Below are 23,522 nucleotides of genomic sequence, written 5' to 3'. Positions count from 1 at the left end.
CATACCAATGTTCTTGCCTGGAGAATCCCAGGGATGGAGGAGCTTGGTGGGCTGCCGTCTATGGGGTCGCACAGAGTCAGACACGACTGAATCGACGTAGCAGCAGTAGCAGCAGCATACACTAGAACCAGAGTAGAAAACAGTCACACACACCCATGCCCACGACTCAGCTTCAGCAGTGCCTGCTTCATGGCCAATCTGTCTTTACACTTGCCGACATCTCTCTTCTTGCATTAATTTGAAATGAATCCTAGACATTCTATAATTTTATCTATAAACATTTCATCATGTAGCTCAAGATCAGTTCAGTTCAGTCGCTCAGTGGTGTCCAACTCTTTGTGACCCCATGAATCACAGCACACCAGGCCTCCCTGTCCATCACCAACTCCCAGAGTTCACTCAAACTCATGTCCATTGAGTCGGTGATGCCATCCAGCCATCTCATCCTCTGTCATCCCGTTCTCCTCCTGCCCTCAATCTTTCCCAGCATCAGGGTCTTTTCCAGTGAGTCAGCTCTTCGCATCAGGTGGCCAAAGTATTGGAGTTTCAGCCTCAGCATCAGTCCTTCCAAAGAACACCCAGGACTAATCTCCTTTAGGATGGACTGGTTGGATCTCCTTGCAGTCCAAGGGACTCTCAAGAGTCTTCTCCAACACCACAGTTCAAAAGCATCAATTCTTTGTCACTCAGCTTTCTTCACAGTCCAACTCTCACATCCATACATGACCACTGGAAAAACCATAGCCTTGACTAGACAGACCTTTGTTGGCAAAGTAATATCTCTGCTTTTGAATATGCTATCTAGGTTGGTCATAACTTTCCTTCCAAAGAGTAATCGTCTTTTGATTTCATGGCTTCAGTCACCATCTGCAGTGATTTTGGAGCCCAAAAAAATAAAGTCTGACACTGTTTCCCCATCTATTTCCCATGAAGTGATGCGGCCAGATGCCATGATCTTCGTTTTCTGAATGTTGAGCTTTAAGCCAACTTTTTCACTCTCCTCTTTCACTTTCCTCAAGAGGCTTTTTAGTTCCTCTTCACTTTCTGCCATGAGGGTGGCGTCGTCTGCATATCTGAGGTTATTGATATTTCTTCCGGCAGTCTTGATTCCAGCTTGTGCTTCTTCCAGCCCAGTGTTTCTCATGATGTACTCTGCATGTAAGCCAAGATAATGCCCCTTAAAACACACATACACATAGGCACATACATACATCCAGATTACTATTGTTATATCTGAAAAAGAAACCAGTAATTCCTTCTTAATAGATGCCATTCAGTGAGCTTTCCATTGTCTCAAATGGAAAAGCAAAAGTAAATGAATAAATAAGTAAATTTCTTGTGAACTGGTAGTTGGGTGTAGAGACTTTTTCAGGTTCAAGTTTGATTCTTATTTTTCTTTGATGGGGAAAGCCGAAGTGGTAGTTTTTTCTCATATTTAGGAAGCATACAAAGTTAGATCACCTCCTAAGCTGTCAAAACTCGGTTCTTAGATAACAGGGATTACAAATGAAAGTATTTCATATCTAATGATCAGTCTCCATTTATTAGGAGTAAAAGAAGTAATTTTGTTGAAATATATACTGAGTCATGTCCCTATTCTTTGCGGCTCTGTGGACTTTAGCCCGTCAGGTTCCTCTGTCCAAGGACTTTTCCAGGCAAGACTGCTGGAGTAGGTAGCCATTTCCTTTTCCAGGGGATCTTCCCGACCCAGGGATCTAACTCAGGTCTCCCACATTGTAGGCAGATTCTTTACTATCAAAGACACCTGGGAAGCCCACAGAAAGAATATCTCTCCCTTCTATTTGGTTACCCAGGGGAATAGTTGGCATAGGAAAAATATCTCCTACCCTTTATTTGCAGTTTTCCATTCAGAGTGCTGTTGTTATTAATTATCATTGTCAAGCAGGTTGAAATGTGTTTTAGACATTTCACTGATTTTCATTGATGATTAAATTTTCCACTCTTTGATCTTTTTGGTGTGATCTCAGTAGTTTTTGAAGCCCTCTTTGCTTTCTGGTGAGTCAAGCTTAATAACTCCAACCCCACACCTGAAATCAGGTATTGCCTCAGAGAGCCCTGGTTTTCTTTATAGGAAATGATATTTAGATCCCACAGTCTCGGCTGTAGGTGTATTTGCTACTGGATTGATCATTGTTATTAGACTTGTTTAATGGACAAACTTGATTATACTTAATCTTTTAAGATAAAAATAATGAGTTCATACTGATAATGCCTATTCATATTCAGGTCTTCAGGGGTCTTATTTATCGGGTATTTCATACCAAAAGTTTCAGTTCCCAGGAATAGTTATTTATTTATTGGGACTTCCCTGGTGGCTCAGATGGTAAAGGATGTACCTGCCAAGTTGGAGACCTGCCTTCGGTCCCTGGAGAAAGGGAATGGCTACCCACTCTAGTATTCTTGCCTGGAGAATTCCATGGACAGAGGAACCCAGCAGGCTACAGTCCCTGGGGGCAAAGAGAGTTGGACATGGCTGAGCGAATGTCACTTTCATTTATTTACTTTATCCTACAGTACAAAATTCAGCTTTACACCAAAAATAGTCACATTGAGAAAGTTTTAATTTTGCATAGATCTTTTTTTTGTTCTTGGGTTGTATCTCACTTTATGGTCAGCTTTTTGTATTTTAGAGTCATTTGAAATAATTATGTTCATGCTGCCAGGTTGGTTTGGCTCCTTTGCTTTATTTTGCTTATAATTTTTAGGTATTGACTTTAAAATGTTATCTGGCTTTTATAATTCATGTTATTTACACAGTTCCTGAAGTCAGATCTATAAATTTTTAAAAGTCTTAACATCTTTTACTATCCCTTTAGCCTGTTTCCTCCTCCCACACAAATAACCTTTGTAATTTTATGGCCTGTCCTTTTGCTGTTTACTTAAGAAAACAAAAACAAATCCATATTGTCTACTTCATACACACTGTCTTTCTTAGATAAGAGTAGTAAACTTTGCTTTCCTTTTAACAGTAAATCTTGGTGTTCACTCTTCATAGATGCTGTCCTTATCATGCACAGAGAGAAGGGGGTGGGGAGAGAGGGAGGGGAGGGTCTCCCATGCTTTTTGTAAAGTTGTCATAATGCTGCAGTGTGTGGATGTACAGTTTCTTAGCCAGTCCCGTGTTGCACATTTGGGTGACTTCCAGTCTTGGTTGTGTTATGGTGAAATACAGCTTTCCTATTTTTTCCTTTTATCTTTAGACTAGATTTTTAGAAAGGGGATTTTGGTATAAAGGGTCTAGGCATACAACATTTTGGCAGATGTAAATAAATCAGCCTCTTTTGGAGATTATAATGCATATCCTTGGGCTATTATACATCGCCTACTTTATAGTAATAATGTTACCATATCCCAAACAGTGTAAGCACTTCGCAGCAGTTTAACTTCTTCTCTTGCCATCCTTTCTGTTGTTGTTTTGTTTTGCTTACACATGTGTTAGAAAGACAATGGGGCAGTTTTTGTTTTAAAACATCCATCTTCTTTTATTTTTGCCCACATATATGTACCATTTCCAGTACTCTTCTTTCCTGCAGTTCCTTTCTCCTATCTGGATTGTTTCCCTTCAGCCTAAAGAACTTTTCTTACATTGGAATAAATGCTAGTAGTGATTTCTCTCTGCTTTTGTTTGAGAAATCCTAGATGTGCCTTAAGTTTCAAAAGATCTTTTCCCCAGGTGTAAAAATCTCATGTTAGCCCTTTGTAATGTCTCTTCTGGTTTCCATAGTTTCTGTTTAAAAATCTTACTATAACCTTTTCAAGGCAATTCTTTTCTCCCCTGGCTTCTTTTAAGATTTACTTTGTATTAATTTTTAATAGTTTGACTATATTAGGCCCATGTGACATTTTCTTTCATTTTCAATTTGCTTGAGTTTCACTGAACCTTTGAATCTGTGAGTTCATACCTTTCATCAGTTTTGGAAAATTTTTGGCCATTATCTCTTCATATATTGTTTCTTTTATCTCATTGTCTATTCAAGTGTTCGCCTTCATTTTCTCTGGGAGTATCAGGATTGTACACGTTCAGACTTTGCACATCATCCACTGGGTCTCTCTAGCTCTGTTTTTGTTTTTCCCAGAATTTTTTTTTTTTTTCCTTATCCCTAGTTTGAAAACTTTCTAATGACCACATTTCAAATTCACTAATTCTTTTTTCTGTTTTCTTCTTCCATCTTTGGTTAAATTCATCAATGAATATTAGATTTCAGGTGTGTTTTCCAGTTCTAGGCAGTTATTTGATTTTTAAAAATAGATTCCAGTTCTCTTTGAAATTCATTACATTCCATTTTGTCCATCTTTGTTTATCCTTGCAGTTTGTTTTATTTATTTTGTATTCGAGTATAGCCAATTAACTATGTTGTGATAGTTTCAGGTGGACACCAAAGCAACTCAACCATCCATATATATACATGTATCTGTTCTCTCCTAAACTCCCCTCCTATCCAGGCTGCCACATGTCATTAAGCAGAGTTCCCTGCACTGTATATGTATAGTAGGACTTTTTTGGTTATCTGTTTTAAATATAGCAGTGCATACGTGTTGATCCCAAGCTCTTCACCTATCACTTCCTCCATTACTTAAATTTGCATTTTATTAATTATAGTTATGGAGCCTTCCCTGGTGGCTCAGACAGTAAAGAATCTGCCTGCAATGTGGGAGACCCAGGTTTGATCCCTGGGTTGGGAGGATCCCCTGGAGAAGAGAATGACAACCCACTCCAGTATTGCCTCTAAAATTCCATGAACAGAGGAGCCTGGTGGGCTACAGTCCATGGGGTTGCAAAGACTCAGACATGACTGAGTGTCTAACACAATCACAGTTACAGAATACGTAGTTTATAGTTTCTATTGTTGTTCAGTTCAGTTCAGTTCAGTCGCTCAGCATCAGAGTCTTTTCCAATGAGTCAACTCTTTGCATGAGGTGGCCAAAGTATTGGAGTTTCAGCTTTAGCATCATTCCTTCCAAAGAACACCCAGGGCTGATCTCCTTTAGAATGGACTGGTTGGATTGAATGGACTGGTTGGATCTCCTTGCAGTCCAAGGGACTCTAAGGAGTCTTTTCCAACACCACAGTTCAAAAGCATCGATTCTTCAGTGCTCACCTTTTTCACAGGCCAACTCTCACATCATACTATTGGTGTTAGTCTGCTTCTATTGTCTTTTGCCCCCTTTTGATTGTTAGTCACATACTCCTCAGCCATATCTGGTAATTGATTATGTGAACTGAAGAGACCCCAAGTGGTATTTTCTATTAGTGTTTCCTCTTCTTCAGTGTTAAACACTGTCAGAAGCTGACCGCTTTGCTCCAGTCAGGGCTGTAGCTTGTTTCATATATGGCTCAATTCACCTCTGGCTTATCCCTGTTTGTAATGAGCCTCACAGGGTTTTTGCGGAGGTGTTGGGGGGGGGGGTTCCTATTTTCTTTTTTGAATTTTTCATACCATGCACCTTGTGGGATCTTAGTTTCCTGACCAGGGATTGAACCCACACTGAAAGCTGAGTCCTATCCACTGAACCTCCAGGAAATTCCCTCTCCCAGGGTTTGTGCGGTTGAGAATCATGCACATCTCCCATCTACTTAGACTTTATATTCATTATGCAGTTTGAAAATGTTGCAGATATCTTGAGGATGGGGGCACTGGCTATGTGTGTTTGAGTCAGGCCTCCTCCCTCTGTGGGGATTTTGTCCTGAGTACCCTGAGACTGCAGGTGTTTGCATTGTCTTAGCAGAACCTCTGACTCAATCCATGGTCCTCCTCATGGCCGCAGAACTTAGCAGATGTCCAGTGGGGCCAATTCACACTTGAACACACCAGCCTCCTGTGACTCTCTAAATGCTGGGACTTATGTTTCTTCAGTATCAGCAGTCAGTAAACTCCTGCCCATGGGCCACGTCAGCCTCCTGCTTGTTTTGATATAGCCTATGAACTAAAAATGATTTTTAAATGGCTGAAAAAGTTTTAAAGAAGTATATTTTGTTACATGAAAATTAAATTCAAATTTCAGTGTGTATAAATAAAATTTGGTTGGCATATAGCCATGTTCGGCTTATTGCCTGTGTCTGTTTTCATGCCACAGTGCCAGGATCGAGTAGTGGCAACAGCGACCCTGTGGCTTATAAAGCCCAAAACATTTACTGTCTTGGCTCTTTATAAAAAAATGTTTGCCTTCTGACCCGTAATCTTTGATCAGTTCAGTTCAGTAGCCCAGTCGTGTCCGACTCTTTGCAACCCCATGAACTGCAGCACGCCAGGCCTCCCTATCCATCACCAACTCCCGGAGTTCACTCAAACTCATGTCCATCGATTTGGCAATGCCTTCCAGCCATCTCATCCTCTGTCGTCCCCTTCTCCTCCTGCCCCCAATCCCTCCCAGCATCAGAGTCTTTTCCAATGAGTCAACTCTTCGCATGAGGTGGCCGAGGTATTGGAGTTTCAGCTTTAGCATCAGTCCTTCCAAAGAACACCCAGGACTGATCTCCTTTAGAATGGACTAGTTGGATATTCTTGCAGTCCAAGGGACTCTCAAGAGTCTTCTCCAACACCACAGTTCAGAAGCATCAATTCTTTGGTGCTCAGCTTTCTTCACAGTCCAACTCTCATATCCGTACATGATCACTGGAAAAACCATAGCCTTGACTAGACGGACCTTTGTTGGCAAAGTAATGTCTCTGTTAGTGAATATGCTATCTAGGTTGGTCATAACTTTCCTTCCAAGAAGTAAGCGTCTTTTAATTTCATGGCTGCAGTCACCATCTGCAGTGATTTTGGAGCCCCAAAAAATAAAGTCTGCCACCGTTTCCCCATCTATTTCTCATGAAGTGATGGGAAATGATCAGATGCCATGATCTTCGTTTTCTGAATGTTGAGCTTTAAGCCAGCTTTTTCACTCTCCTCTTTCACTTTCCTCAAGAGGCTTTTTAGTTCCTCTTCACTTTCTGCCATAAGGGTGGTGTCATCTGCATATCTGAGGTTATTGATATTTCTCCTGGCAATCTTGATTCCAGCTTGTGCTTCTTCCAGCCCAGCGTTTCTCATGATGTACTCTGCAAATAAGTTAAATAATCAGGGTGACAATATACAGCCTTGACGTACTCCTTTTCCTATTTGGAACCAGTCTGTTGTTCCATGTCCAGTTCTAATTGTTGCTTCCTGACCTGCATATAGGTTTCTCAAGAGGCAGGTCTGGTATTCCCATCTCTTTCAGAATTGTCCACAGTTTATTGTGATCCACACAGTCAAAGGCTTTGGCATAGTCAATAAAGCAGAAATAGATATTTTTCTGGAGCTCTCTTGCATTTTTGATGATCCAGCAGATGTTGGCAATTTTATCTCTGGTTCCTCTGCCTTTCTGAAACCAGCTTGAACATCTGGAAGTTCACAGTTCATGTATTGCTGATGCCTGGCTTGGAGAATTTTGAGCATTACTTTACCAGTGTGTGAGATGAGTGGAATTGTGTGGTAGTTTGAGCATTCTTTGGCATTGCCTTTCTTTGGGATTGGAATGAACACTGACCTTTTCCAGTCTTGTGGCCACTGCTGAGCTTTCCAAATTTACTGGCATGTTGAGTGCAGCACTTTGACAGCATCGTCTTTCAGGATTTGAAATAGCTCCACTGGATTTCCATCACCTCCACTAGCTTTGTTCGTAGTGATGCTTTCTAAGGCCCACTTGACTTCATATTCCAGGATGTTGGGCTCTAGGTCAGTGATCACAGCATCGTGATTATCTGGGTCGTGAAGATCTTTTTTGTACAGTTCTGTGTATTCTTGCCACCTCTTCTTAGTATCTTCTGCTTCTGTTAGGTCCATGCCATTTCTGTCCTTTATCGAGCCCATCTTGGCATGAAATGTTCCCTTGGTATCTCTAATTTTCTTAAAGAGATCTCGAGTCTTTCCCATTCTGTTGTTTTCCTCTATTTCTTTGCATTGATTGCTGAGGAAGGCTTTCTTATCTCTTCTTGCTATTCTTTGGAACTCTACATTCAGATGCTTATATCTGTCCTTTTCTCCTTTGATTTTCGCTTCTCTTCTTTTCTCAGCTTTTTGCAAGGCCTCCCCAGACAACCATTTTGCTTTTTTGCATTTCTTTTCCATGGGGATGGTCTTGATCCCTGTCTCCTGTACAGTGTCACGAACCTCTGTCCATAGTTCATCAGGCACTCTATCGATCAGATCTAGTCCCTTAAATCTATTTCTCACTTCTGCTGTATAATCATAAGGGATTTGATTTACATCATACCTGAATGATCTAGTGGTTTTCCCTACTTTCTTCAACTTAAGTCTGAATTTGGCAGTAAGGAGTTCATGGTCTGAGCCACAGTCAGCTCCTGGTCTTGTTTTTGCTGGCTGTATATAGCTTCTCCATCTTTGGCTGCAAAGAATATAATCAGTCTGATTTTGGTGTTGACCATCTGGTGATGTCCATGTGTAGAGTCTTCTCTTGTGTTGTTGGAAGAGGGTGTTTGCTATGACCAGTGCATTCTCTTGGCAAAACTCTATTAGTCTTTGCCCTGCTTCATTCCATATTCCAAGGCCAAATTTTCCTGTTACACCAGGTGTTTCTTGACTTCCTACTTTTGCGTTCCAGTCCCCTATAATGAAAAGGACATCTTTTTTGGGTGTTAGTTCTAAAAGGTTTTGTAGGTCTTCATAGAACCGTTCAACTTCAGCTTCTTCAGCGTTAACTGGTTGGGGCATAGACTTGGATTACTGTGATATTGAATGGTTTGCCTTGGAAACTAACAGATCATTCTGTGGTTTTTGAGATTGCATCCAAGTACTGCATTTCGGACTCTCTTGTTAACCATGATGGCTACTCCATTTCTTTTGAGGGATTCCTGCCCGCAGTAGTAGATATAATGGTCATCTGAGTTAAATTCACCCATTCCAGTCCCATTTTAGTTTGCTGATTCCTAGAATGTCGATGTTCACTCTTGCCATCTCCTGTTTGACCACTTCCAATTTGCCTTGATTCATGGACCTGACATTCCAGGTTCCTGTGCAATATTGTTCTTTACAGCATCGGACCTTGCTTTTGTCACCAGTCATATCCACAACTGGGTATTGTTTTTGTTTTGGCTCCATCCCTTCATTCTTTCTGGAGTTATTTCTCCACTGATCTCTAGTAGCATATTGGGCCCCTACTGACCTGGGGAGTTTCTCTTTAAGTATCCTATCATTTTGCCTTTTCATACTGTTCATGGGGTTCCCAGTTCCCAAGGCAAGAATACTGAAGTGGTTTGTCATTCCCTTCTCCAGTGGACCACAATCTGTCAGACCTCTCCACCATGACCTTCCCATCTTGGGTGGCTCCACACGGCGTGGCTTAGTTTCATTGCGTTAGACAAGGCTGTGGTCCTAGTGTGATTAGATAGTTTTCTGTGATTATAGTTTCAGTGTGTCTGCCCTCTGATGCCCTCTCATAACACCTACCGTCTTACTTGGGTTTCTCTTACCTTGGACGTGGGGTATCTCTTCACGGCTGCTCCAGCAAAGTGCAGCCACTGCTCCTTACGTTGGACGAGGGGTATTTCCTCACTGGCCGCCCCTCCTGACCTTGAACGTGGAGTAGCTCCTCTTGGCCCTCCTGCACCTGCGCAGCCAGTGCTCCTTCGACGTGGGGTTGCTCCTCTTGGCAGCCTTTGATAGTGAGGTTTTTTTCAAAGTGTGGTTTGTGAGTTCCTCGGTCGTGCCTGAGATCCTTACATTGAATTCATAAGGCCAAGGCTGATGGTAATTAGTAAGGTTTTTCCTTTTCTCTTGTTTGAACTAAAAGTGTAAAAGCTGTGGTGGGTGTAAAACTGCTGGTACCTTAATAAGAATCAAGGCAGAGATACCATATGACTGGCAGTCATGTTATTCTGCAATGTTAAATAGGTACATGTCTTTTAAATAATCTTCGTGACAAAGTAGGGTCCTTTTTCTTTTTCTTACACTTCATCTCAGATAACCTTGTATCATAGGTTGAGAGTGGAAGTGAAAGTGACTGTACAGCTGTTTTATTAAGCTTGACATTTAAATGATTTGCAACAACAGCAAAATAGTGCTACTATATTTTTTTTGTTTTGGAAAAATATGGTCTTTTCCACAAAAAGTTTGTTTATATTAATATAATGAATTATTCAAGTACTTAAAATTTTTTGTCTTTTAATTCCCGACACATTTTATAAATAACAGTAGATATAAATCATGTACAGAAGAGTGCTTTGGGGACTGGGGAGGGATTCTCAGTAATTTTGTATAAAATAATCCTTAGAACCAAAATTCACTCATCTGTTTGAGGTTATTTCTCTTCATATAGCAAAGGAAAATAATGGCATTGACTTTCTGTTGTTGCTTTCAGTTTGGGACAAGGTCTTTTTACAACCATCCCAAAAGACCAGTGACATTATGACAATTTTTTTTTTTTTAATGATTACTTTGATCATGCTGAAATGATCCATATGCTTAGAACTGCCAGCCTCAATATTTATAAGACATACCATTGCTTGTGTTAATTTTTCCTATTTTAGGTTGTGGTTTTTAGGGTATACTTTGAATGATTTCATTCTTTAAAAACAAATCCAGAAGCAGCTAAGGATTCTTTTGTTTTCACAGTTATTTTCCCTTAATTTTTTTTTTCTCTCACGTTACTTCAACACAAAAATGATAAGCCTGCCCTAAGTGGAACTGATATAATTTAGTTTGAAGAATTTTAAAGATGCTGTTCCTTTGAACTGGAATTTCTTGTAGTATATTTCTGGATGGACTCTTAATTATGATGAAAGGAGTTAGTGATATTTTGCAGTTCATTAGCCACAGCCTTAAATAATAGAGAAAACAGACTTTGTGAGGATTATTGTGCATCCCTTTGAAAGGTGTTTGCCCTCCAAGAAGATCATTCCTGTTTAATTGGAAAAAAAAAAAAAAATTGCTGTTCATGTGAATTCTGCATTCATTGACAGTTTCCAAATGTGTATCATTTCTAAGCATTTCAGTAGTAAGTGGATTTTTTCATTTCAGTAGTAAGTGGGAAAAATCCAATACACAAGGAGCAATTGGAAAAGGTCTTGAGAATGAAAGGGTTTGAATAACATCAGGTTTACATTTGTAAGTTTTAATGGAGTTAATAATGGTTACAAGAAGGAGGGTGTCCAGGAAAATTTGAAACACATTTGTAGACTTTATTTTTGACTTAGTTTATTGATAACTTATTTATTGTGGTAGTTGAGTCTTAGCATTTTTCAAATGTTTTGAGGATGGAATTAAACCTTAAAAGTAGAAGTTCTCTGAAGCACTGTGATAGCAGCATATGCACATGAAGTGAGAGGAGGTGAAAAGGCCCATCTTTTGATGTTTTGGGAAATCATTCTTGGCATTCCCTTTTGTTACATGCATTATTGTTCTGTTTGTCTTTATTTCTATGCTTTCACTGTTACTTGCATTCCATTTTTTCTGATGGAGGTGTTTAGAGGTATATAACATTTCCTTTGATGCCTGGGCATCATTGTTTACCAGGTTTTTATTACGGCAGAAGAGACTTTTTGCTCATTAGATAATACATATTTTTAAAAAGCAGGTAGCTCAGCTGATAAAGAATCTGCCTGCGATACAAGAGACCCGGTTCAATTCCTGGGATAGGCTACCCACTCCAGTATTCTTGGGCTTCCCTGGTGGCTCAGTCGGTAAAGAGTCTGCCTGCAATGTGGGAGACCTGGGTTTGATCCCTGGGTTGGAAAGATCCCCTGGAAGAGGGCATGGCAACCCACTCCAGTATTCTTGCCTGGAGAATCCCCATGGAGAGAAGACCCTGGCAGACTGCAGTCCATGGGGTTGCAGAAAGTTGGATACAACTGAGCAACTCAGTACATACATGCTAAGTGTAGTCAGTCCATGTTAGTCTTAGGGATATTACTTTTTGTTGCATCTGTTAAAATCAATCAACATCTCTCATTTAAAAAGATTAAAAGAGGAGAGTATAAATAACTGTGACATTGCTTTAAGGCAGAGTAAAATCCCTCTTTAGTTGGGATCCAAAGAAGAAAAGAAGCCAGCTGACTGTGTAAAGTTACACTTAACACCTACTAATAATTTTCTTAAAGGTTTAAAAGTAGTGATTTTATTTCTGTGTGCAGGTTCTAAGGCCCAGCAGCTTCTGCAAGGACTACAAGCAAGCGATGAAAGCCAGCAGCTCCAGGCCGTTATTGAGATGTGTCAGTTACTGGTCATGGGGAATGAGGAGACGCTGGGAGGGTTTCCTGTCAAGAGTGTGGTTCCAGCTTTGGTAAGAGAATTTTCCCCTCATTTTATCCCACTCATGCCCTGAATGCTGCTCTTATTTTTATAAAAGCATGATCATTGTCATTAGGAACTTTAGAATATAATAGAACTAAGAGTAGAGTGTGGCTTATCCTTTTATTTCAGACCTATAGAGATTGTGCGTGACTTAATGATGAATGACTAAAATTTCTAAACCATCTCTTTGTGAATAGTTACCTTATCTTTGCTACCTAAATGACCCACGTGGTTTTCCGTTTTAAGTGGTTACCCCTTTAGGTGGTAACTTGACTTACTATGCCAAAACTCACATGCTTTTTTTTCATGATTCATGGGACAATAACAAAACAGCTCACTTGTGGGTTGTCTTTGTAGGCAGTCAATACTTCTGCTTGATAGTTGTGTGCATGGCCATGCAGTCCAGCCAGAAGAAGACCAAATGGACTCTCCAGCTTAAAAAAGGGGGTTATGTTAAATAGAAATAGGAGAAACAAAACAACAGTACTCAGCAACAGAAAAACGAGTGAAAAAAATCTTATGATTTTCAACACAGTTATGAGTTGATGTTTAGAATTTTTTAACATCTTAATCCCTTAGGCTTTTTAATGTGAAAACAAGTAGAGAAATTGCCATTAGTAAGTGTGTAGGCCCTTGAGCATGATAAGTCTTTTAAGTAGTGGCTTGGTAATATTCACAATGCAAGATTAAAGAAATTGATTATAATTTAAGATTAAAATTAAATCTGAATAAAATCATGAGAAGATTAACATAGACATGAATATATTCATAGCATATATTACATTGTAAGTTAAAATAAATATCATTTAAGTCTTTGTTTGCACATCTAGTAAAGTTGAAAAAAATGGAACAGGAATTGGAGTATCAGATTGTCTCATTTGATCACATTATCAGATTATGGAGAGAGCTGAGTGGAGAGCCAGTCAAATACAGGATGATACAGTCTTCGTTCTGCTTGTTCTTCGTTATGCTTGTTGGCTGGCTCTGCTCTAGCAGAGAGTAGTGAAGGATAGAGCAGTCTCTCTTCCTGTGCAGACCTCATGCTAACAGAAGCTGGCTCTCAAGCCTACCTGTGCCATCCCACAGGCTTGCATATTAATATTTTTTTAACATTTCATGAAAATGATATTATCCTTTGTATTCTGACATTCACCTATGTTTATATGCATGCTCAAGTTATTGATTTCTTCAATAGCTGTCTTTTATGACCTGAATTAACTTCCATGTTTGTTTTTGTTCATTTAAAAATAAACAGTAATAAAGAACTAGGTTACCATGTAGCAATACTATCTCTTTTAAACTGCAGCTTTTAGTTAAATAAAGAAGCTGTTAAATCTGGACCGAAACATTAACAAAATCTAGTTCTTCTTAATTTGCTGGTTATTGATTAGATTTGAGTACTTAGTGGACCTTTGCAAGTCAGCTCATGCTATTATTAGTGAGTTGACCAGATCTGTCTTTCATAACAGTTGAATATTACAAATATATATTCATCAATCACCATACACTTGTATGACCATAAACAGTCATTTTGGTGAGGAATCTATTTCCAGCAGTTCTCAAATGTGGTCTTACAAGGGTCAGTTTAGTCGCTCAGTCATGTCCAACTCTTTGCAACCCTCTGAATCACAGCATGCCAGGCCTCCCTGTCTATCACCAACTCCTGGACTTCACTCAAACTCATGTCCATCAAGTCGGTGATGCCATCCAGCCATCTCATCCTCTGTTGTCCCCTTTTCCTCCTGCCCCCAATCCTTCCCAGCATCATAGTCTTTTCCAATGAGTCAACTCTTCGCATGAGGTGGCCAAAGTACTAGAGTTTCAGCTTTAGCATCATTCCTTCCAAAGAACACCCAGGGCTGATCTCCTTTAGAATGGACTGGTTGGATCTCCTTGCAGTCCAAGGGACTCTCAAGAGTCTTCTCCAACACCACAGTTCAAAAGCATCAATTCTTCGGCGCTCAGCTTTCTTCACAGTCCAACTCTCACATCCATACATGACCACAGGAAAAACCATAGCCTTGACTAGACGGACCTTTGTTGGCAAAGTATTGTCTCTGCTTTTCAGTATGCTATCTAGGTTGGTCATAACTTTTCTTCCAAGAAGTAAGCGTCTTTTAATTTCATGGCTGCAGTCACCATCTGCAGTGATTTTGGAGCCCAAAAAAATAAAGTCTGCCACTGTTTCCACTGTTTCCCCATCTATTTCCCATGAAGTGATGGGACCAGATGCCGTGATCTTTGTTTTCTGAATGTTGAGCTTTAAGCCAACTTTTTCACTCTCCTCTTTCACTGCCATCAAGAGGCTTTTTAGTTCCTCTTCACTTTCTTCTATAAGGGTGGTGTCATCTACAAGGTTCATTCCCCCTTAAAGAATTGGAGAACTTATTATTTTATCTATTAACATAACAATTCCTTTCAATTTAGAGTAGATGTTTTTTGTGACTGATTTATAGGTGATATGAGACAGAGTGTGCATGCTTGCTGTGTTTGTGGGTTTATGTGGTATATTTAATAGAAATAGTTATCAAGACCTCTCATATATAGATATAATTACCCAGCATAATTCAAAGCTGAGAAGAATTCATATTAAATGAATATTATGTTAGAATATCTGATGTCTGTTATAATAATCATATATTTAATTGGTGCTTTACAGCTTAAATTTGACACATTTAAACTTTTCCATTGAACTGCAATGATGGCTTCCCCAAGTAGGAAGTTTCTTTGGTAGCTTTTACTGCTTAAAGAAGATGGAGTGTGTGTATCTGTAGTAGTTTTGCTTGCCCTTTTTTGAAAAACACAGTTGGAAACTGCTTAAAGTCTTTTCCACAAGAAAAACTAAAATCAGATCAGATGTTTGGACTAATTCGTGTGTTTGTGAAATAATTATATTGAATTTTAATTAGTGCCTAATTCGTTTTTCATGTGATCAATATTGTGTTCAAATTCTATACTGTTGTGTATTTTACAGCTGAATTAAGTGGTGCTTAGCTCAACTTTTAGAGAAGCTGATCTATAAGAGTTTAAGCTATGATACTAAATCTGTACTGATAGTTAATTTAACAAATTTCTGTAGACTTCTGGTCCATTTATTTGTGTACGAAGTACTTGCTGACAGATAAGTCCTCAGTGATGTTTTCATGGGCTTCTGAAACGGGAGACAGTGTTACTGGGAGGGTTGGTTGTAAGCAACCTGAATGCTTTGTTTTTGACCCGAATCATGAGGTGATGATTATCCCTTGTCAGAGCTTCAGTGTGCGAGTCATGCCATCCTAAGCATAAGCATTTCTTGTGTATGCATGCTGGGTTTTAACTTGAGGTTTTTTTTTTATGGTAAAGTTCATGAGTCATACTGTTCTATTTCAGTTGAAATAGAAGAAATACTTCTAGGATTTTAAGAATATAGCTTCTAATACTTTTAAATCTTTTTAAACAGATAACATTGCTGCAGATGGAACATAATTTTGATATTGTAAGTATGTGCTATGTTTTAAAAGACTCACTCCAAACTTATTTTTTTTTTGTTTTTATTGAGTGAACATGGCTTCTTTTCTAGATGAACCATGCTTGTCGAGCCTTAACATACATGATGGAAGCACTTCCTCGATCATCAGCTGTGGTAGTAGATGCAATTCCTGTCTTTTTAGAAAAGGTAATCCTACTTTTGCCCAACTGTTTGAAAGCAGGCATAGAGGAATCAATGGACCTCCTGACTACTGAATTCTAAAGTTGTGTATCAGATTGTAAGGCCACATTAAAAGACACATTTTAGCATCCATTATCTAACTAAAGTATATTTTTTAGCCAAGATTCCAGAAAAATGTTTCGTGTTTAGCAGATCGTAGTTTAAAGCTGATGCTAATAAAGCATTTGTGTTATATCATCCCAGTGTTAACATTTTTAATAATGGCAGTTATTGCACTAGTGTAAAAATCTTTCAGAGAAGAACTTAAAGCACTTAATTAAAAATGATTTCATTGTTTCTAGAAAACATCCCGGTGAGGTTGATAGCTATTTATACCCTCATTTTACAGCTGAGGAGGCTGAGCCAGACAAAATGCCTTGCTCAAGGTCATAAAGTGAGGCAGTGGAGAAAGGAAATTTTTTCATATGGTCTGTGGTAGGTTGTTTTTGGTCTGTCTTAAGGACCTTTTTCTTTTTAATGCACAATAAAATTTGCATTATCTGAAAACCTTGAAATATGCTAAAAACCATAAAACTTGATTTTTAAAATTTGTTCCATAAACCAACCCGTTTATTTTAAATCTGAAGATTTAAAGTTATACAGTTGAATTTAGTTTATTCTTTAAAACATATTTTTCAACATCTTATACAGTGGTTGGAAGGAAGCTATATTGCCAATATGCTATAGCTTACATGCATAAGTCACTGGTTTCCTGTGGTGGGTTTCAGGTTAGAGGCAATATTTATTGTTTAGTCGCTAAATCATGTCCAACTCTTTGCGACCCCATAAACTGCTGTCTGCCAGGCTCCTCTGTCCATGAGATTCCCCAGGTAAGAATACTGGAGTGGGTTGCCATTCCCTTCTCCAGGAATCTTCCCGACCTAGGTATCATACCTGTTATCTCTTGCATTGGCAGGCGGATTCTTTACCACTGTGCCACCGGGGAAGGATAGAGGCAGTATAGATTGATGAAAATTAGAGATGTTTATTCCCATAGAAGATGAGTAGCAAGTAGAGCACTTGAATGATAACCTTGTTCCTTATTTGTATGTTCCCAGCTGCAAGTTATTCAGTGTATTGATGTGGCCGAACAGGCCTTGACAGCCTTGGAGATGTTATCACGTAGACACAGTAAAGCCATTCTCCAGGCGGTAAGTGTTGTTACCAAAGGACTATTTGCTTTAATGTTGAATTTTAGATCCATATTTGTATTAGCTCCTAGATCGCAACCTCTGTAAGGTTCCCATGCTGTTTCCAAAGTGATGTGCTAGACTTTTTTCTTTTTTTTCATAATTGCTGATAAAAGACAACTTCTTCGCTTTTAACAGTTTTCCTATATTTTAGGGTGGTTTGGCAGACTGCTTGCTGTATCTAGAGTTCTTCAGCATAAATGCCCAAAGAAACGCACTAGCAATTGCAGCCAATTGCTGCCAGAGTATCACGCCAGATGAATTTCATTTTGTGGCGGATTCCCTCCCATTGCTTACCCAAAGGCTAACCCACCAGGTAAAATGCAAACCTATCTTATGCGGCATAAAACATTTTTATTAAATTTTTTTAAAATGCCAGTTTCACCTGGAGTCGTAAATCTTCCAACTGGGTATGTAAATTGGAAATGTTCTGATCTTTGTCTTTTCCTGTTAACTAGTCATGGACCATATTAGGTTATTTTATGAAATTTCAATGGATTTACCCAAATGACAAGGTATGAACCATTTTGACTTTAGGGGTGAATTTATTATTTCAGCAGACACTTGAGTGTTTCCTATGTAATATAATGAGAATTTCCTTTTATAAAGATCATCCTTTCCTGAAAGCTGTTGAGTTAGGCAGAGAGGACCAGAGAGGGTATGGATTAAGATCAGAGAAGAAATGAGACTATGTATGTTCCACATAAAAATGAAATAAGAAATGTAGATTGCAGCTGTCTGGGACTGGCAAAGAACAGGAGCAGCTGTAGAGGAGAAGGCATCAGTGGGCCTGGTGTACGATATGATAAGCAGAGCTCATGTAGCCTCTCTTGCAGGACAGATGAGCCAAGTTTGAAGGTTGTAGAGAAATGTAATTTTCTTGTTATGTTTCAAAGTGTTGTTATTGCTGAAGAGATTTTAAGAGATTTGGCTTTAAAGTTATCTTTATAAAATATGCTTAAAAGCATCTCAGAGAAAATTAGATACATAAAACATACAGACATACTTCAGAGATAGTGTGGATTTGGTTCCAACCACTGCGATAAAGCAAAAGATCACAATAAAGGGCGTCACAAGAATGTTTTAAAAGTTTCTACTTGTAAGGCTGTTTAAAATGATAGGATGTTTATTTTTATTATAGTTTTTGTGTAGGTATTGAAATTGTAGAAGCACAAAAGTTGTGTGTTTTATTTTTTTTATATAACTTGCTTTTCATTTGTTGAGGTCTTACAGGAGGTACAGATTTTATCAGTATGATTTCCCTTTGTATTAAAATCATGATTTTACTGATTGCTTGCTTAGGTTCACAGCATTTTCAAAACTCACATCTTTGAAGAATTTGGGGTTAGGATAGTGAAAATGTTTTATATTAACAAACTTTATTTTCCTTTATTTAAAAAAAAACATACAGGACAAAAAGTCAGTAGAAAGCACTTGCCTTTGTTTTGCACGTCTAGTGGACAACTTCCAACATGAGGAGGTAAGCATTTAGTCTGTTGATATTCTCATGAAGTTGTTAAACTGCTAACTCAGAATGTAACAGGTTTTTTTTTTTCCCTTGTGTTTCTGCAGAATTTACTCCAGCAGGTTGCTTCCAAAGATCTGCTAACAAATGTTCAACAACTGTTGGTAGTAACTCCACCAATTTTAAGTTCTGGGATGTTTATAATGGTGGTTCGCATGTTTTCTCTGATGTGTTCCAATTGTCCAACTTTAGCAGTTCAACTTATGAAGCAAAGTAAGTGCTATTTTATTATTCTGTTTTACACAAGAAAAACTGTGTGTGTGTTTAACCTCTGTTGATAAGTAGAGTCAACATAAGTAGAAATCACTAATATGTAGGCACTGGATAGTAAAGGAAGAAAAATGTTACTGTGTAACAGATCTGGGTGTGACAATATAGTAATGCTTTCTCCATACAGTTTTCAAAGTATATAGTGTATTAAAACTTTACTGTTGGAGGGCTAAGGTCATTGCTTTCTATACAATCAGTTAAGTAATGATGCTTCCTGGGGTCACAAGAGTCAGACACGACTTAGTGACTAAACAGCGGTGATGCTTCATTAGGAGAATTCTGAGTTTATGTTACCAATAACTGCTTCTCTTCTGCTTATAGGTAGTCCTTTTGCCTACGTTAGATTTTCCAGCATTTTATGATTCCAGAATGCCTTCTCCCTCAAAATATTTACACAGATGAATGGCTTTGATCTTTGCTGCTTTAACATTTCTAAGCCCTTCTCAACCTTACCATGTGCAGAATATCAACATTTTATCACCACTGCTATTACAGTCTCTAGTGGGCTTCCCAGGTGGCTCAGTGGTAAAGAATCTGCTTTCCAGTGCAGATGTGGTTCTATTCCTGGGTCAGGAAGATCCCCTGGAGTAAGAAATGGTAACCCACTCCAGTATTCTTGCCTATGAAATCCCATGAACAGAGGAACCTGGTGGGCTGTACAGTCCATGGTGTCGCAAAGAGTCAGACACAACTGAGTGAGTGCACACATGTGTACACACACACCCTTGAACACACACACACACACTGCTGTTGCAGTTGCCCATTACTGTCTTTACTTTAGATTTCACAAGTTAATGTCAGAAGACTGTGGGGTTCAGAGAACATCTGTATATTTTGATTATTGCTAGTAGAGCATTGATCACTTCTGTATGAAACTTTCATAATTGTGTGTAGTTGTATATCCACAATTTTGCTTTCTGAGAATATTATCTTGGGAGTCAGTGATGACATTCATTGACAAAGCAGTCTTTGTCCCTCTGCCTCAGGTAGATTATTAAGTGGTATAATAGTACTTTTTTTGTTGGGGAGGGAGGATGGGAAACTCAGGTTTAAATTTAGTCACATTAGTTGTGAATTTTAGCACATGGCACAGTTCTTTGTAGAAAAATAGTGTTGCTGAGGTGATTTATTGAAGACATAAAGCATTTTGTTATTCCTAAACTAGTATTCTAGAGAACACTGTTTTGCTTATGCCCTGAACAAAGTCCTCTCTGCCAAGATAAGTTTGGGAAAGATTTAACTCTTTTTTTTTTGAGTAGTCATAATGTACTTTCCTAATTAAAATTCCTAGAAGTCCCTTGAATTTTGGTTTCCTGAAGTTTGCACATAGATTATCTCTTGTTACCATATGGCACAGCGTTTTTCCTATATCCTGATTTGGGAAATTGCTATCTAAGTTTTGTTTTTAATGTTCTGGAATTTTATTCTTTAATATGATGAATATTGTTACCTCGTTTGCATATTTTAGGAAGTTTGCCACATATTCATCATATAGAAGCCACTAGACTTACATTGTCTTTCTCCCTCAGTAACACAAAGGAAACATGAACTTATCTTGTTCTTTTTTTTTTTTCAATCTCTGATCTTTTTTTTTTTTTTTTAAGTTACTATTACACCATTGCCATATATTCCTGTTTCTTAAGAAAGTTGGCAAAATGAATTTTTCAAAAATTTTTAAAGATTTAATCACTACTTGTGAAACTTCTATGAGGCAGAGATTTAACTATTCATAACTCCTCTGACCAAATTGGGGCTTCCCTGGTGGCTCAGAAGATAAAGCATCTGCCTGCAATGTGGGAGATCCAGGTTCAATCCCTGGGTTGGGAAGATCCCCTGGAGAAAGAAATGGCAAGCCACTCGAGTACTCTTGCCTGGAAAATACCATGGATGGAGGAGCCTGGTAGGCTATAGTCCATGGAGTCACAAAGATTCGGACACAACTGAGCAACTTCACTTTCTTTCTGCACGAATTAATGATGAGTACTTTCTTGACAGTAGAATATACTGATTACTGGCAGGACATTTCAGTGAAATATTTATACATGTTTTGTATGTGCATATAGAACCATATGCCACAACCAACAGAGACACAGCCTTGTCTTTAGGTCCTGGTTGTTAGAATGATCAAAACCTTGGCGACTGGAACATCTTCCACTCACTGTGTCAATGCATTAAACAAGTTTTCACCCCAGTTCTTCTATAAACTGAAATCTTCTGGGAATGGAAGTTTGTGGTAGAGGATATTTTCTTGATTTTTAAAGGTAGTTGGCATGCTTACTGTCATTTAAGTAAAGGTTTTCCTGATGACAAAATGGCAAGATTCAGATGCTTTTAATCGCTGTGTTTTATTCTATTGGCCACACGATTTCAGTATATTATATTTGAATTGAAGAAAATAGACAGATATATGTGAATCAAGGATAAAATATGTTTAGTGCACTTGTTCTGCAAACTCTGTGCTCCTTAAGGAAAGTAATACAAGATTCCTAAAGTCTCTGCAGTGAACTTATGACTTAAGTCCTCAAAAGGAAATTGTTTAAATCTTCATAGTTTTTTTTAAGGTTTTAATTCCAAGTTACTTTCACCTATCTTGAATGGTATGGCCAAATAGGAAAATACTTTTGTTTTTCCCCTCGGGAATGATTGCCTTTTAAATATGGCAATACAAGTAGTTTCATAGGCTTTGGCTTTTCATTGTTGGCTTTACAGACATTGCAGAAACGCTTCACTTTCTCCTGTGTGGTGCCTCCAATGGAAGTTGTCAGGAGCAGATTGATCTTGTTCCACGAAGTCCTCAAGAACTGTATGAACTGACATCTCTGATTTGGTAAAGATTGGGCCAATAGTTGATAATAATTGGAGGGCATTTTGCTTTAGAGACCTGGTATTTACTGACAGCTTAGAAAGCTACTTATTAAAATAATTGCACCTTTCATTTTCAGTGAACTTATGCCATGTTTACCAAAGGAAGGCATTTTTGCAGTTGATACCATGCTGAAGAAGGGCAATGCACAGAACACGGATGGGGCCATATGGCAGTGGCGGGATGACCGGGGCCTCTGGCACCCCTATAACAGGATAGACAGCCGGATCATTGAGGTAGTAGTTTCCTCGTACCGTTTAAATATGTCTTCTTTTGTTGGAGCGTGGGTGTAGGGCTGGAGTCGGGAGGGGGCATGTGGACGTAAATGTGCTTAGTGTGGAATTAACTCACGATTCTCTCATTTTGTCTCCTGAGAACAAGGTTCTCATTTCTGTTCAGGTCAGAAAACACGGTGTTCTAGTCCTGCTTCTGCTACTCAATACCTGATTGACTTGGAGCAAGTAATTTAAGTTCTTTGTTCCATGGTTTCCTCGTTTCTGAAAGGAAACGCAGGAGGAGTTAGGCTACATGTCTCAAAAAGTTCCTTCAGTCTCCTATCCAGAAGAAATCTCTCAAAAGCAAAGATTACATACAAGTGGCTGTTTTTCAGTATTTTTTAAAAGAGCAAAAATATAGAAAGAATTTAAATATCTAGCTCTAGGTGAATAAGTAAATTGTGGTATACACCTAAGCTTCTATGTAGTACAGACCTTACTGGGATAAATTTTAATTACTTACAATGTGATATGCTATAAATGAAAACAAAATTATGTGATCCATGGAAACTCAGCAAAAGAAAAGAATAATAGCAAAGGAAAGAAATATACCACAATATTTACAGTGATTTTTCTGTGGAGGTTTTATGTGTGATTTTATTCTTATTTCCATACTTCCATATTAAATTTGCATTGAAATATTTCAGAACTTTCTCAGGTCAGGAAAATTTTTGCCCTTATTTAGGAAGCATTGGTCACTGCTTTATTTGAGATGCCATGCATCATTTACTAATGTTTTCATCTATAAGATACTCAAGTATTAATATATTTTCTAATTTCAGCCTGTGTAATTAGAATGTTTTAGAACATTTACACATAGACTTTTTTTCTTTAAGTTATCTTCCACTAGTTTCTAAAAATGAATGTTTGGAAAACTTTGGAACCACTAATTTATGTTATGAAATCAAATTCTTATGACAGTATCTAAACTCAGGACCAGTTGTTCTGAGAAAGTCAGAGGTGACTAGTCTTCTGTAATTGTTAGCCTTACTTTATGAGCTGGTTGTGGTCTCTAATGCTGAGCATTCTTCTCTTTAGCATTTTCCCAGTAATTGGATTTTCCCTGTTAGGTTATACTGGTATTTTCTGAGAATCCTGACTTCCATTCAACCAAGGAATTCCATAAAAATGTGTATTTTGTCACTTCTTTAGGCTGTCTAAAATCCACCAGTGTTAACTACATTGTCTCATTTGAGATACATGTGTAATGCTTGCCACCCCTTGGGATTACTTTTTCTACTTGCGGTTGTGTCCCTTTCGATCTTAGGGCATCATTTCAATGTAAAAGTATTTTTTTTTGATGACCTAAGGATAATTTTGTAGGATCATTTTGTTTAAAGGAGGATCTTGATTGGCTGCTAGGAATGCATGGTGTAAATAATATTTTAACCTAAGAATAAGGTACCAAAAGTTATACC

General features: G+C 38.4%; 1 protein-coding gene across 14 annotated transcripts in view; it reads left to right on the top strand.

Moving 5' to 3' along the window:
• Positions 1-23,522, top strand: part of TRIP12 (thyroid hormone receptor interactor 12) — a 151,254-nt gene that overhangs the window by 88,316 nt on the left and 39,416 nt on the right. For 8 of the 14 annotated variants that reach the window (XM_055573681.1, XM_055573680.1, XM_055573679.1 and 5 more), the window contains 9 exons: positions 12,134-12,282; positions 15,733-15,768; positions 15,853-15,948; positions 17,040-17,132; positions 17,326-17,487; positions 18,583-18,651; positions 18,744-18,909; positions 21,676-21,793; positions 21,909-22,065. In XM_055573681.1, coding sequence (XP_055429656.1) covers positions 12,134-12,282; positions 15,733-15,768; positions 15,853-15,948; positions 17,040-17,132; positions 17,326-17,487; positions 18,583-18,651; positions 18,744-18,909; positions 21,676-21,793; positions 21,909-22,065 — 1,046 coding nt within the window. Of the gene's footprint in view, positions 1-12,133; positions 12,283-15,732; positions 15,769-15,852; positions 15,949-17,039; positions 17,133-17,325; positions 17,488-18,582; positions 18,652-18,743; positions 18,910-21,675; positions 21,794-21,908; positions 22,069-23,522 lie in introns of all 14 variants that reach the window. The other 6 variants (XM_055573669.1, XM_055573671.1, XM_055573678.1 and 3 more) reach the window with 1 other exon arrangement.

Source organism: Bubalus kerabau, chromosome 3, assembly GCF_029407905.1.
Source record: "Bubalus kerabau isolate K-KA32 ecotype Philippines breed swamp buffalo chromosome 3, PCC_UOA_SB_1v2, whole genome shotgun sequence".
Taxonomy (NCBI): domain Eukaryota; kingdom Metazoa; phylum Chordata; class Mammalia; order Artiodactyla; family Bovidae; genus Bubalus; species Bubalus kerabau.
This window is presented reverse-complemented; position numbering and strand designations above follow the sequence as displayed.